Here is a 14,070-nt window from a genome sequence, read left to right as displayed (position 1 = left end):
TACCGAAGATTTCCGCACCCAAAGGCTAAGGATCGCTACTTCTGGTCAAAAAGACTGAAGATTTTCGCACTCAAAGATTGAGGACCGCTACTACTGATCAAAAGACCGAAGATTTTCGCACCCAAAGGCTGAGGACCGCTACTGCTGATCAAAGGACCAAAGATTTTCGCACCCACAGGCTTAGGACCGCTAACTGGTCATAAAGACCGAAAATTTCTGCACTCAAAAGCTGAGGACCTATTATTATTTTTGTTTTTTAACTATTATTATTTTTTCCGTAAGATAATAAAATATTTTATAATATAAATTATATAATAAATATATTTTAAAGTATCTAGCTATATATTTGTAATGATTTCAAGTCAGCTATTAAAAAATAAAATGCTCAAGATAACAAAATTAATAAGAGGTTAATTGAGAAAAATAATAAAACTTGTTTTCGGTGAGAAAATAAAGATAACATTATTTTTTAAAAGCTAATAAATATATTTTTTATTTAAATTTAAATTTAAATTTTTTATTTTTTATTTAACTATTATTAATATTATTTTTTCATTTTATAATAAAATTTAAATAATAAAATAACAATTTAAATTTTTGATAATTGATATTTATACATAATGTTTTATTTTTATTATTAGTGTTTTAAATATTTTAATTATTTATATATATATATAATATTAATAAATAAGTAATATATATATTAACATGTTTATAATAGTTGAGAAATATTTATTATTTTAATTTATAGTGTTATTATAGAGGTATATTTTTTACACAAAATATTATAGAATAAAATTATTATTTTTAAATAAAAATAACAGTTCATGTTATTATTTAAAAAATAAGATTTATATTCTTTGTAAAAATATGTTATTAATTAAAAAAAATAAATAATAAATAAAATGTTTCATTAAATAAACAAAACAATAAAAAAACTTAGACATAATAATAAAAATTATTTAAACTAAAAAATTTAAATATATATTTAATGGAAGATTTTAACTTTTTAGACACTGTATGGTCTTGTTATTGTTTTTTTTAAATATAAATTTATAAAAAATTAGTCACGACGGCGGATGATTTTGAAGAGGTGATAATTATTTTTGGTAAAAGACTTGATATAATATATATAAATAAAATAAAAAATAATAATTTAAAATAATAATATGTAATAAATTATATAATATATAATAAATTATATAATATACAATAAAAATAAATAATAAAAATTAAATTTGGTTTTCAGTTTGGTTTTCGAGTTAAAATCTAAACTCGAACACCAAACTGAAAACCGTATTTGAATTAGAATAGGTTTAGAATTCGATTCAAAAATCGAAAATATAATTCGAATTCGGTTTATTCGAATTCGGTGAATATGAATTTGGTCGGATATTCGGTTCAGACCAAATATTGAATACCCCTACCGTTACCGATCGAGAGATGATGAATTTAGTCTTCAAGATTGTTGAGTTATGGAGCCTACACTTATAATAAACTTTATAATAGTTAATTAGTGTTTATTGGGTTTGTATTTAGGTTTGGCCTGACCAAGAGTTATTTAGGTTTTATTACGTGAATATTTACCCTATAAATATGTTATGATTAAGGGTTTATATTGAAAAGACATAATTCTATAGAGATGAAGTGTGAAGCAAAAACTTTGTATTCCTTCTTTTTCTTCATAGTGAAATCTGATGGCGACTAAAATGATCGTAGTTCATTTGAGTGAACCACTATAAATATGTGTCTTCTTGTGTTCTTCTTTCTCACGTTTATATAAAATCGTTTCAAGTAGGTCAAATTTGGGGGATCCAAATTCTAACAGATGTATGATTAGCCGAAGTGAGGATAAGAATGTTGAGTTGTATATTATAAAATATGTGAGAAGTTGAGTTGTTTGATAAGTGAAAGTAAGTTTTTCGAAAGAATAGAGGTCGATTGTGATTGGTGGATAAATATGGAATGAGATGATTTTTTGATTAGTCGAAGTGAAAGTAAGGTAAATAGATAGATGTCAATTGGAAAAGAAATTGATATTAATGGTTAAAATATGCGAGATAATTAGTTATTTGACCGAAGTAAAAGTTAATGTCACGAGATGAGAATTTCGATTTGAATTAGTAAATAAATGTAGAATGAGATGGTTGGTCAGTCTGAGTGCTTTAAAGTAACGAGATGAGAGGTCGATTAAGCTTTAATGGGATAAAGTGAGAGTAAAAATGAGATTGGTAATGTTTGAGATTTTTATTTGACCAAAGTGAAAGTGTAAGATTACGAGATTAAATGTTCATTGAGAAAAAATATGTGGTGAAATATTTGAGAAAATGAATTGTTTTACGGAAGTGAATAAAATGTAAAATTAGAGTGTTTATTTTTTTATTTTAATATATTATTCGTGATTTATTAAAAAATTAGAAATTTAATACATATTATTATAATTTTTTTATTAAAATTTTTTATTTTTATATTTTAATCTATATGAATTGTACGAAAATTTTTAATTATTCTATTGTATTTATCTGTTAAAAATACAATAAATATTAATTTTAATTTTTAATTATTCTATTGTATTTATTACTGTCGATTTAATTTGTTACTAATGAAATATGTAAATATTAATCATTTAGAGTAAAAATAACAACAATTTTTATTTTTTGGTTAGTGGGAGAAAATATTAATAAAAAGCTATTATTGTGAAAATAAGATGAGATTAAAAATAAATTTAAAGATTGTGAAAATAAGAATAAAATTAAAATTAAAAGCTGGAGGGGAACCCAGGGATGGTCGAGTGAAGAGACGGAATGATTGAATGACAGGTCAGGTAATAGGGTCAGTTTTCATTATAATTTTTTTGATTTTAAGATTTTATAATTAAATAAATAAAATACATTGGATTGTATGGCAAATTTGACGAAATTATCCTAATAATAATTTTTCTTTTTTGAAAAATAATAATGCAAAAATATGATCTTTTGGAAAAAAAAAAAAATCGCATTATGCGAAGTACACTTAGGCTAATTCGAGTTACGCGACAGTAGCATCGCGTTAAGCAATAGCACAGCAAACATTATCAAACCAATTTCCGTGAAACACGAAAATATTTTAAACTTTGGACCTATCGAAAAAGCTATTTTTACTACCATTATTCGACTCATTTGAGATCCTCTGCTACCAAATGAGCCTGTTATCCATGTTGCCTCTCACAAAGAAAGAGGCAATATGGTAAATAAATTAAACACTGTTTTATTTATTTACCATATTGCCCCTCTTTTTTGTGAGAGGCAACATGGGTAACAGACTCATTTAGTAACAGAGGAACCCTATCCTATCCGACTGGGGTTATTTTCCCAAAATGCAATCATTATTAGGATTTCTTGTCAAATTTCCCGATTGTATGTACTATTTGTTACGAGTTAAATAAATTTATAAAAAGAATATTTATAGTATTCTTGTCCTCAAATCTAGCTAGCTTAGCACACTCCAATGGTGACTGTGAAAGAAACCCACGTAGTGAAACCCGCCGAGGAAACGCCGTCGAAGATAATGTACGTTTCCGACATCGATCAAATCCACCCAATAACTCACGCCCCAACCATCTACGTTTACCGCTCGCCTTCGTTCTCGTCTTTTCCAATAATGATGGAAACCCTAAAACATTCTCTAAGCAAGGCACTCGTTATCTTCTACCCTTTCGCCGGCCGCCTTCAATGGACCCATCGGAATCGCCTCCAAATCAATTGCAACTCCCTCGGTGCCCACATTCTCGAGGCTGAAACTGATGCCAGAATAGATGACTTCGCTCCTGATTACTACCGCCCCACCTCCGCCGTCCGGGATCTTATCCCATCCGTCGATTACAAGTACTAATTAAATAATCTCATCTGTATATATACACTCACATAAATAATATATACTTTCAAAAGTTGTATAACGTTTTTCCTTGTTTTATATATATATAGCCGTCCAATCGAGGATCTACCGCTGGTTTTGGTACAGTTGACAAAATTCAGCTGTGGCGGCGTGACCCTTGGCCTCGGGCTTTCCCATATTCTAGCTGACGGGCAGTCGGCTCTCCATTTCATCTCGGAATGGGTTCGGATTGCCCGAGGTGAGGGACCCGAATACCCGCCGTTTCTGGACCGGACAGTGTTGGTGCAGGATCAGGAAGAACTTCTGCCAGCTGATTTCGATGCTTCGGATTATAAGCAGCCGCCGTTAATGATTGGGAGTTTGAATAATATAGAGGAGAGGTTGAAGGAGAGTGATGTGTTGATGCTGAGGCTGAGCAAAGAGCAAATAGAGAAGCTAAGGAGTAAAGCTAATGAGGAAAACAAACGCCCTGGAGATCTCGACCGGGGCTTCACCAGGTTTGATATAAGATTATAATATCATATCATATCCTATAAATAGATAATGATGTGGTTATATATGTTTAATCACAGGTTCCAAGTAGTGGCGGGTCACATGTGGAGAACCGCATGCAAGGCGCGAAAGCACATGGAGACTCAAGAAACGGCTTTGAAAGTGGTGGTGAATTTTCGAAACCGCGTAAAACCTCCGTTGCCAAAGTTTTTCTTTGGGAACGCAGTGTTGCCTGTCGTCGTCTCCTCAACTTCCGGTGAGCTTGTTTCGATGCCGCTGTCCTATGCCGCAGGCAAGATAAGGGCGGCTACGGAGAAGGTAATGGATGGGTACGTGAAAGGGGCGGCGGTTTTCCTTAAGAAGCAAGAGGATTTGTCGCAATGGAGGTATTTACATGTGGTTGGGACCACCGAAGGATCTTTCTATGGGAATCCAAACATGAGCACTACGAGTTGGATGACCCTTCCAAATTTGAAAGGAGGGACAGATTTTGGGTGGGGAGAAGAAGACCACTTTGGCCCGGGTGCGGTTGGGTTTGATGGGAAGTCGTTCATTCTCTCCGATAACTCTCGCCCTGGTTCGGTTGTTGTGGCACTACGGTTGCAAGTGGCTCATATGGAGGACTTCAGGACTTTCTTTTATGAAGATATTTTAAATTAATTTGGAACCTACTTTTGTGTTTTTCAAGTGTGGCTGATTGTTGTTGAGATTTTTAAGTGTTGCTTCTTGTGTTATTTTCTCAAAACTTATTTTCTTTTTAGAAATCTAATTATGTCATTTTGTGTGTGTTTATTGTTGTACCTTTTTTATTAAATTGTTTTATAATATTTACGGTGCCTTTTTTTTATTACTTTAAAGTAAAATTTTAAAAACTCAACTAATTTAAATCGTAATAAATTATAAATAACTTTTTTTTGGGGGGGAAATAGATTAACGCTATTTCATTAAGAAGCCCAAAAGTGAGAGAGGGTCAAAATCAAAGCTAGACAATCCCTAACTTTGATTAAAGAATGACAAACAAACAACTACCCTAAAATATCTAGTTAGAAACAAACAAAGATTATAGTAACAAACAACAAAAACATACCAGACCTATAATTTTAAAATTCTGATTCTATTATGAGTTTCCTCTTTGACTACTCTTACTCTGTTTTAGAATTCCAATTTGCATTCCTCAAATCTCAATTTGCATTCCTCAAATTTCAGCAATTATATTTACGTCGCATCCTCACATGTTTGGCTATAGACTTTACTATTGGTGATTGAACTGTTGCATATGATGATGTTTGTTTATGAGTTGCGCATTCATTGACTTTAACTTTGTCTAAGTTGTTTCGATCTACTTTCATAGTCTCCTCTTCACTTTTCTCCACTGCTTTTCTATCACTTTGTCTTCTAATTTTCCATTGCTTTTATCCCCTAATTCTTCACATTTTTCTTCCCCTAATTTTTCTTCATTTCACCCTCTAATTATTATTCTTCTTCTTTATATGACTCTTCATCTTTTCATTCCTCTGTTTTTTCATCTTTCCTTTCTTTGAATCCTCAATATTTCCATCATTTGCTTCTTCATCTTTAGTTCTAGATGTTTTCTAGTTTCTGATTCTTCAGTTTCATTTTCCCGGGATTTCTTACTCTACTTCTGAACTTTTAGGCTTTCCTTATGCTCCTGAACTTTCAGAATTTCCTGATGTTCTTCAATTTCTTTTGCACATTTATAACTGATATGTTCAAAAGTATTACAGAACGCACATTTGTTTGGCCTCCATTCATATGAAATATCCATGACTGTGAGCTTATCTCTTTTGTCAATAACTTTCATTTTTGTTGGTAGAGTACTTTTAGGGTGCACTACAATGTTTATCCTAGCATATGTGATGTGTTCGCTTTCTTCTGTGATTGAGTCCATATACAATGGTTTTCCAGGAGACTAGTAAAATGACTAAGTGATTATGCATTGTACATATTGTAGACACTCATTTTTCACCCCCTCAATTTTATAGTTTATGTTTTTAATAAATCGGAGCTTATACAATTTTCTTGAATTCATTCACGAGCTCATTGCACGATTTATTTTAAAGACGATTATTTTTAGAGTAATTGAGTTTTTGAAAATAACTGATTTGGAATTCTAATAAGTTAAGGTAGTAATTTGTCTATGTTACAACATTTAGGGAAGTTATTATACTTAGAATATTCAAAGTTTATTTAATTAATTACCTTGAATATATATATATATAAAGTTTTATAAAATATATATTAACGTTTTTTTATAAAGTCGTTAGAATATATTTTTTATATATTTTGTTTTTATTAATTATATTAGTTTTTGATTAGATTACTTAGATTATATTTGCAATTTGATTTCTTGAATTAGTTAGTTTGTATTCTTTTTTAATTAGAATTGTTCATTAGAAATAGGAATAATTAAAAAATAAAATTACTTATTTGTTTTTTTTAACAAAAGTTTTTTGTAAGATGAAGGGGGATGTGTAACTTTTCAATAGGTCAATCCAAGATCAACATGCAAGATCCGAATCAAATTTGTGAATGGGCCAAGAAGATTCAAACCCGAAGTAGGCCAAGGAAATGATCCAATTGACGGATCCGACCGATGACCCGACTAATGGACCGACCCATTCCCAAGATCCGACCCATGAAATCAAATGCTACAAAGAATTAGGTGAAGGCAGCTGTCATACAGCCACAACTCTTGAAATGCTTGGTCATATTTTTTTATTAAAAATTAAAATGATCAAGTATTGCATCATTATTAATTAAAGCTTAAATACTATTGAATGAAAACTTGACAATTAGTGACATGTGAACTAGAGATTGCTCCATTATTTTTAAACATTTGTAAATGTTTAAAATATTTTTCTTTTTTTATGTCAAGTGTGTTAAATGGGCTTTTGGGCCTAAGGTTTCATAACTTTGCCTATAAATACCTCTCTTAACACCTTGCACAAAGACCCCTCTTTTCACATTGACGTGCCCTTAGGCTGCACTTTTTCTTCCTCTAAAAAAAATCTGTCCACTTTTAAAAATCTAAGCAAGAGCACCAACTGATTTGTTGAGTCACAACTCTCTTATTTAGAGTTCGCGTTTTTTTTTTTATAAAGATTTAAGGAGCATCCACTCTTTGTAAGCTACTTTTTATCTCTTTTTTTATTTTTATTTATTATTTTTTCTATAGAATAAATCAAATAGTTGCATGAGTTTATAATAAATTCTATTTTGATTTAGTTTATTTTTTTATTCATATACATAATGTATATATTAAACTCTTTTTTTAAGTAAAACAAAAAATAAAAATAAAAAAAACAGTAAGTAAAAAAAATACACAAGCTTTCTTACATTTTTAAAAAAACAAAACTCAAAAGCTATAAAAGGAAGAATATATTTTGATTTAAATTGTTTGTATTATGTTAAATCTAGGATTTATTTGTAATTTTTTTTTTATCATATTGCTAACTTAGGTCTTCTCTTATTTATTCTATTTGCTTTTGTTTGATTTATCTTTGTTTATTTTATAATTGTTAGGATTAGGTTTGTGTATGTATATAAGTATTTATTTAAATGTTTTAAACCTTTCTGGGTTTATTTTTTACAATTTGGGATCCATTTGAATCCCAAAGTGTTAGTCAGATTAAAATTAGGTCAGAAAATAGGTAGAATAGTAGGTCTGTTGCTTTAAGACCGGAAAAGCTAGTCCTAGAATAGCATCCGACCAGCAAAACGGCACCCTAAAGCATGCTCGGGCGTCATCCAACCAATGAGCCTCTCTACATTCAAAATCCGATGACTTCCCAATGTTTCCATTGATTCTAGATGTTTTTGTGCACAAAAAGATCGAGGAAACTAGCCTAGATCCGCTCCTATGCTAGTTTTCTGCCGCTCAGGACCCTGAAACTTGACCCAAACATTTTTCTGACCTAGAAATCCTAGTCTCTAGTTGATTTTTTTTCTTATACCCAGTCGCTTTAGACCTCTTTAGGATTTTTGTTTTTATATACATGTTATTTCTTTTATTACCCTTTTTGGGTTGTTATTTGCACACAAAGAGGACCTACTGCCCATTTAGGACCGGAAGGGAAAGCTACTGTAGACCTAGAATCGAAGATTTCCGCACCCAAAGGTTGAGGACCGCTTCTACAGACCAAGGACTAAAGATTTTTGCACCCAAAGGCTGAGAACCTTTACTGCTGATCAAAGTACCGAAGATTTCCGCACCCAAAGGCTAAGGATCGCTACTTCTGGTCAAAAAGACTGAAGATTTTCGCACTCAAAGATTGAGGACCGCTACTACTGATCAAAAGACCGAAGATTTTCGCACCCAAAGGCTGAGGACCGCTACTGCTGATCAAAGGACCAAAGATTTTCGCACCCACAGGCTTAGGACCGCTAACTGGTCATAAAGACCGAAAATTTCTGCACTCAAAAGCTGAGGACCTATTATTATTTTTGTTTTTTAACTATTATTATTTTTTCCGTAAGATAATAAAATATTTTATAATATAAATTATATAATAAATATATTTTAAAGTATCTAGCTATATATTTGTAATGATTTCAAGTCAGCTATTAAAAAATAAAATGCTCAAGATAACAAAATTAATAAGAGGTTAATTGAGAAAAAATAATAAAACTTGTTTTCGGTGAGAAAATAAAGATAACATTATTTTTTAAAAGCTAATAAATATATTTTTTATTTAAATTTAAATTTAAATTTTTTATTTTTTATTTAACTATTATTAATATTATTTTTTCATTTTATAATAAAATTTAAATAATAAAATAACAATTTAAATTTTTGATAATTGATATTTATACATAATGTTTTATTTTTATTATTAGTGTTTTAAATATTTTAATTATTTATATATATATATATAATATTAATAAATAAGTAATATATATATTAACATGTTTATAATAGTTGAGAAATATTTATTATTTTAATTTATAGTGTTATTATAGAGGTATATTTTTTACACAAAATATTATAGAATAAAATTATTATTTTTAAATAAAAATAACAGTTCATGTTATTATTTAAAAAATAAGATTTATATTCTTTGTAAAAATATGTTATTAATTAAAAAAAATAAATAATAAATAAAATGTTTCATTAAATAAACAAAACAATAAAAAAACTTAGACATAATAATAAAAATTATTTAAACTAAAAAATTTAAATATATATTTAATGGAAGATTTTAACTTTTAGACACTGTATGGTCTTGTTATTGTTTTTTTTAAATATAAATTTATAAAAAATTAGTCACGACGGCGGATGATTTTGAAGAGGTGATAATTATTTTTGGTAAAAGACTTGATATAATATATATAAATAAAATAAAAAATAATAATTTAAAATAATAATATGTAATAAATTATATAATATATAATAAATTATATAATATACAATAAAAATAAATAATAAAAATTAAATTTGGTTTTCAGTTTGGTTTTCGAGTTAAAATCTAAACTCGAACACCAAACTGAAAACCGTATTTGAATTAGAATAGGTTTAGAATTCGATTCAAAAATCGAAAATATAATTCGAATTCGGTTTATTCGAATTCGGTGAATATGAATTTGGTCGGATATTCGGTTCAGACCAAATATTGAATACCCCTACCGTTACCGATCGAGAGATGATGAATTTAGTCTTCAAGATTGTTGAGTTATGGAGCCTACACTTATAATAAACTTTATAATAGTTAATTAGTGTTTATTGGGTTTGTATTTAGGTTTGGCCTGACCAAGAGTTATTTAGGTTTTATTACGTGAATATTTACCCTATAAATATGTTATGATTAAGGGTTTATATTGAAAAGACATAATTCTATAGAGATGAAGTGTGAAGCAAAAACTTTGTATTCCTTCTTTTTCTTCATAGTGAAATCTGATGGCGACTAAAATGATCGTAGTTCATTTGAGTGAACCACTATAAATATGTGTCTTCTTGTGTTCTTCTTTCTCACGTTTATATAAAATCGTTTCAAGTAGGTCAAATTTGGGGGATCCAAATTCTAACAGATGTATGATTAGCCGAAGTGAGGATAAGAATGTTGAGTTGTATATTATAAAATATGTGAGAAGTTGAGTTGTTTGATAAGTGAAAGTAAGTTTTTCGAAAGAATAGAGGTCGATTGTGATTGGTGGATAAATATGGAATGAGATGATTTTTTGATTAGTCGAAGTGAAAGTAAGGTAAATAGATAGATGTCAATTGGAAAAGAAATTGATATTAATGGTTAAAATATGCGAGATAATTAGTTATTTGACCGAAGTAAAAGTTAATGTCACGAGATGAGAATTTCGATTTGAATTAGTAAATAAATGTAGAATGAGATGGTTGGTCAGTCTGAGTGCTTTAAAGTAACGAGATGAGAGGTCGATTAAGCTTTAATGGGATAAAGTGAGAGTAAAAATGAGATTGGTAATGTTTGAGATTTTATTTGACCAAAGTGAAAGTGTAAGATTACGAGATTAAATGTTCATTGAGAAAAAATATGTGGTGAAATATTTGAGAAAATGAATTGTTTTACGGAAGTGAATAAAATGTAAAATTAGAGTGTTTTATTTTTTTATTTTAATATATTATTCGTGATTTATTAAAAAATTAGAAATTTAATACATATTATTATAATTTTTTTATTAAAATTTTTTATTTTTATATTTTAATCTATATGAATTGTACGAAAATTTTTAATTATTCTATTGTATTTATCTGTTAAAAATACAATAAATATTAATTTTAATTTTTAATTATTCTATTGTATTTATTACTGTCGATTTAATTTGTTACTAATGAAATATGTAAATATTAATCATTTAGAGTAAAAATAACAACAATTTTTATTTTTTGGTTAGTGGGAGAAAATATTAATAAAAAGCTATTATTGTGAAAATAAGATGAGATTAAAAATAAATTTAAAGATTGTGAAAATAAGAATAAAATTAAAATTAAAAGCTGGAGGGGAACCCAGGGATGGTCGAGTGAAGAGACGGAATGATTGAATGACAGGTCAGGTAATAGGGTCAGTTTTCATTATAATTTTTTTGATTTTAAGATTTTATAATTAAATAAATAAAATACATTGGATTGTATGGCAAATTTGACGAAATTATCCTAATAATAATTTTTCTTTTTTGAAAAATAATAATGCAAAAATATGATCTTTTGGAAAAAAAAAAAATCGCATTATGCGAAGTACACTTAGGCTAATTCGAGTTACGCGACAGTAGCATCGCGTTAAGCAATAGCACAGCAAACATTATCAAACCAATTTCCGTGAAACACGAAAATATTTTAAACTTTGGACCTATCGAAAAAGCTATTTTTACTACCATTATTCGACTCATTTGAGATCCTCTGCTACCAAATGAGCCTGTTATCCATGTTGCCTCTCACAAAGAAAGAGGCAATATGGTAAATAAATTAAACACTGTTTTATTTATTTACCATATTGCCCCTCTTTTTTGTGAGAGGCAACATGGGTAACAGACTCATTTAGTAACAGAGGAACCCTATCCTATCCGACTGGGGTTATTTTCCCAAATGCAATCATTATTAGGATTTCTTGTCAAATTTCCCGATTGTATGTACTATTTGTTACGAGTTAAATAAATTTATAAAAAGAATATTTATAGTATTCTTGTCCTCAAATCTAGCTAGCTTAGCACACTCCAATGGTGACTGTGAAAGAAACCCACGTAGTGAAACCCGCCGAGGAAACGCCGTCGAAGATAATGTACGTTTCCGACATCGATCAAATCCACCCAATAACTCACGCCCCAACCATCTACGTTTACCGCTCGCCTTCGTTCTCGTCTTTTCCAATAATGATGGAAACCCTAAAACATTCTCTAAGCAAGGCACTCGTTATCTTCTACCCTTTCGCCGGCCGCCTTCAATGGACCCATCGGAATCGCCTCCAAATCAATTGCAACTCCCTCGGTGCCCACATTCTCGAGGCTGAAACTGATGCCAGAATAGATGACTTCGCTCCTGATTACTACCGCCCCACCTCCGCCGTCCGGGATCTTATCCCATCCGTCGATTACAAGTACTAATTAAATAATCTCATCTGTATATATACACTCACATAAATAATATATACTTTCAAAAGTTGTATAACGTTTTTCCTTGTTTTATATATATATAGCCGTCCAATCGAGGATCTACCGCTGGTTTTGGTACAGTTGACAAAATTCAGCTGTGGCGGCGTGACCCTTGGCCTCGGGCTTTCCCATATTCTAGCTGACGGGCAGTCGGCTCTCCATTTCATCTCGGAATGGGTTCGGATTGCCCGAGGTGAGGGACCCGAATACCCGCCGTTTCTGGACCGGACAGTGTTGGTGCAGGATCAGGAAGAACTTCTGCCAGCTGATTTCGATGCTTCGGATTATAAGCAGCCGCCGTTAATGATTGGGAGTTTGAATAATATAGAGGAGAGGTTGAAGGAGAGTGATGTGTTGATGCTGAGGCTGAGCAAAGAGCAAATAGAGAAGCTAAGGAGTAAAGCTAATGAGGAAAACAAACGCCCTGGAGATCTCGACCGGGGCTTCACCAGGTTTGATATAAGATTATAATATCATATCATATCCTATAAATAGATAATGATGTGGTTATATATGTTTAATCACAGGTTCCAAGTAGTGGCGGGTCACATGTGGAGAACCGCATGCAAGGCGCGAAAGCACATGGAGACTCAAGAAACGGCTTTGAAAGTGGTGGTGAATTTTCGAAACCGCGTAAAACCTCCGTTGCCAAAGTTTTTCTTTGGGAACGCAGTGTTGCCTGTCGTCGTCTCCTCAACTTCCGGTGAGCTTGTTTCGATGCCGCTGTCCTATGCCGCAGGCAAGATAAGGGCGGCTACGGAGAAGGTAATGGATGGGTACGTGAAAGGGGCGGCGGTTTTCCTTAAGAAGCAAGAGGATTTGTCGCAATGGAGGTATTTACATGTGGTTGGGACCACCGAAGGATCTTTCTATGGGAATCCAAACATGAGCACTACGAGTTGGATGACCCTTCCAAATTTGAAAGGAGGGACAGATTTTGGGTGGGGAGAAGAAGACCACTTTGGCCCGGGTGCGGTTGGGTTTGATGGGAAGTCGTTCATTCTCTCCGATAACTCTCGCCCTGGTTCGGTTGTTGTGGCACTACGGTTGCAAGTGGCTCATATGGAGGACTTCAGGACTTTCTTTTATGAAGATATTTTAAATTAATTTGGAACCTACTTTTGTGTTTTTCAAGTGTGGCTGATTGTTGTTGAGATTTTTAAGTGTTGCTTCTTGTGTTATTTTCTCAAAACTTATTTTCTTTTTAGAAATCTAATTATGTCATTTTGTGTGTGTTTATTGTTGTACCTTTTTTATTAAATTGTTTTATAATATTTACTGTGCCTTTTTTTTTATTACTTTAAAGTAAAATTTTAAAAACTCAACTAATTTAAATCGTAATAAATTATAAATAACTTTTTTTTGGGGGGGGAAAATAGATTAACGCTATTTCATTAAGAAGCCCAAAAGTGAGAGAGGGTCAAAATCAAAGCTAGACAATCCCTAACTTTGATTAAAGAATGACAAACAAACAACGACCCTAAAATATCTAGTTAGAAACAAACAAAGATTATAGTAACAAACAACAAAAACATACCAGACCTATAATTTTAAAATTCTGATTCTATTATG

The 14,070-nt window shown here is 30.9% G+C and overlaps 2 protein-coding genes across 2 annotated transcripts; both read left to right on the top strand.

Moving 5' to 3' along the window:
* The first annotated feature begins 3,351 nt into the window (after positions 1-3,351).
* LOC124936647 (spermidine hydroxycinnamoyl transferase-like) lies at positions 3,352-5,165 on the top strand. Its single transcript, XM_047477161.1, has 3 exons — positions 3,352-3,863; positions 3,963-4,370; positions 4,446-5,165. The coding sequence occupies exons 1-3, from the start codon at positions 3,487-3,489 to the stop codon at positions 5,023-5,025; spliced, it is 1,365 nt and encodes a 454-aa protein (XP_047333117.1). The 5' UTR covers positions 3,352-3,486; the 3' UTR covers positions 5,026-5,165.
* Positions 5,166-11,972: 6,807 nt separating this feature from the next.
* Positions 11,973-13,745, top strand: LOC124936613 (spermidine hydroxycinnamoyl transferase-like). Its single transcript, XM_047477126.1, has 3 exons — positions 11,973-12,443; positions 12,543-12,950; positions 13,026-13,745. Exons 1-3 carry the CDS (start codon positions 12,067-12,069, stop codon positions 13,603-13,605), a joined length of 1,365 nt encoding a protein of 454 aa, XP_047333082.1. The 5' UTR covers positions 11,973-12,066; the 3' UTR covers positions 13,606-13,745.
* The last annotated feature ends 325 nt before the right edge of the window (positions 13,746-14,070 follow it).

Source organism: Impatiens glandulifera, chromosome 4 (assembly GCF_907164915.1).
Source record: "Impatiens glandulifera chromosome 4, dImpGla2.1, whole genome shotgun sequence".
In the NCBI taxonomy this organism is placed as follows: domain Eukaryota; kingdom Viridiplantae; phylum Streptophyta; class Magnoliopsida; order Ericales; family Balsaminaceae; genus Impatiens; species Impatiens glandulifera.
The sequence above is the reverse complement of the archived record's forward strand: the minus strand, read 5'-3'. Positions and strand labels throughout refer to the sequence as shown.

Coding starts and splice junctions, on each gene's coding strand:
- LOC124936613 (XM_047477126.1), top strand. CDS start 12,067: ATGGTGACTGTGAAAGAAACCCACGTAGTGAAACCCGCCGAGGAAACG. Junction 12,444..12,542: donor ATCCCATCCGTCGATTACAA/GTACTAATTAAA, acceptor ATATATATATAG/CCGTCCAATCGAGGATCTAC. Junction 12,951..13,025: donor CTCGACCGGGGCTTCACCAG/GTTTGATATAAG, acceptor GTTTAATCACAG/GTTCCAAGTAGTGGCGGGTC.
- LOC124936647 (XM_047477161.1), top strand. CDS start 3,487: ATGGTGACTGTGAAAGAAACCCACGTAGTGAAACCCGCCGAGGAAACG. Junction 3,864..3,962: donor ATCCCATCCGTCGATTACAA/GTACTAATTAAA, acceptor ATATATATATAG/CCGTCCAATCGAGGATCTAC. Junction 4,371..4,445: donor CTCGACCGGGGCTTCACCAG/GTTTGATATAAG, acceptor GTTTAATCACAG/GTTCCAAGTAGTGGCGGGTC.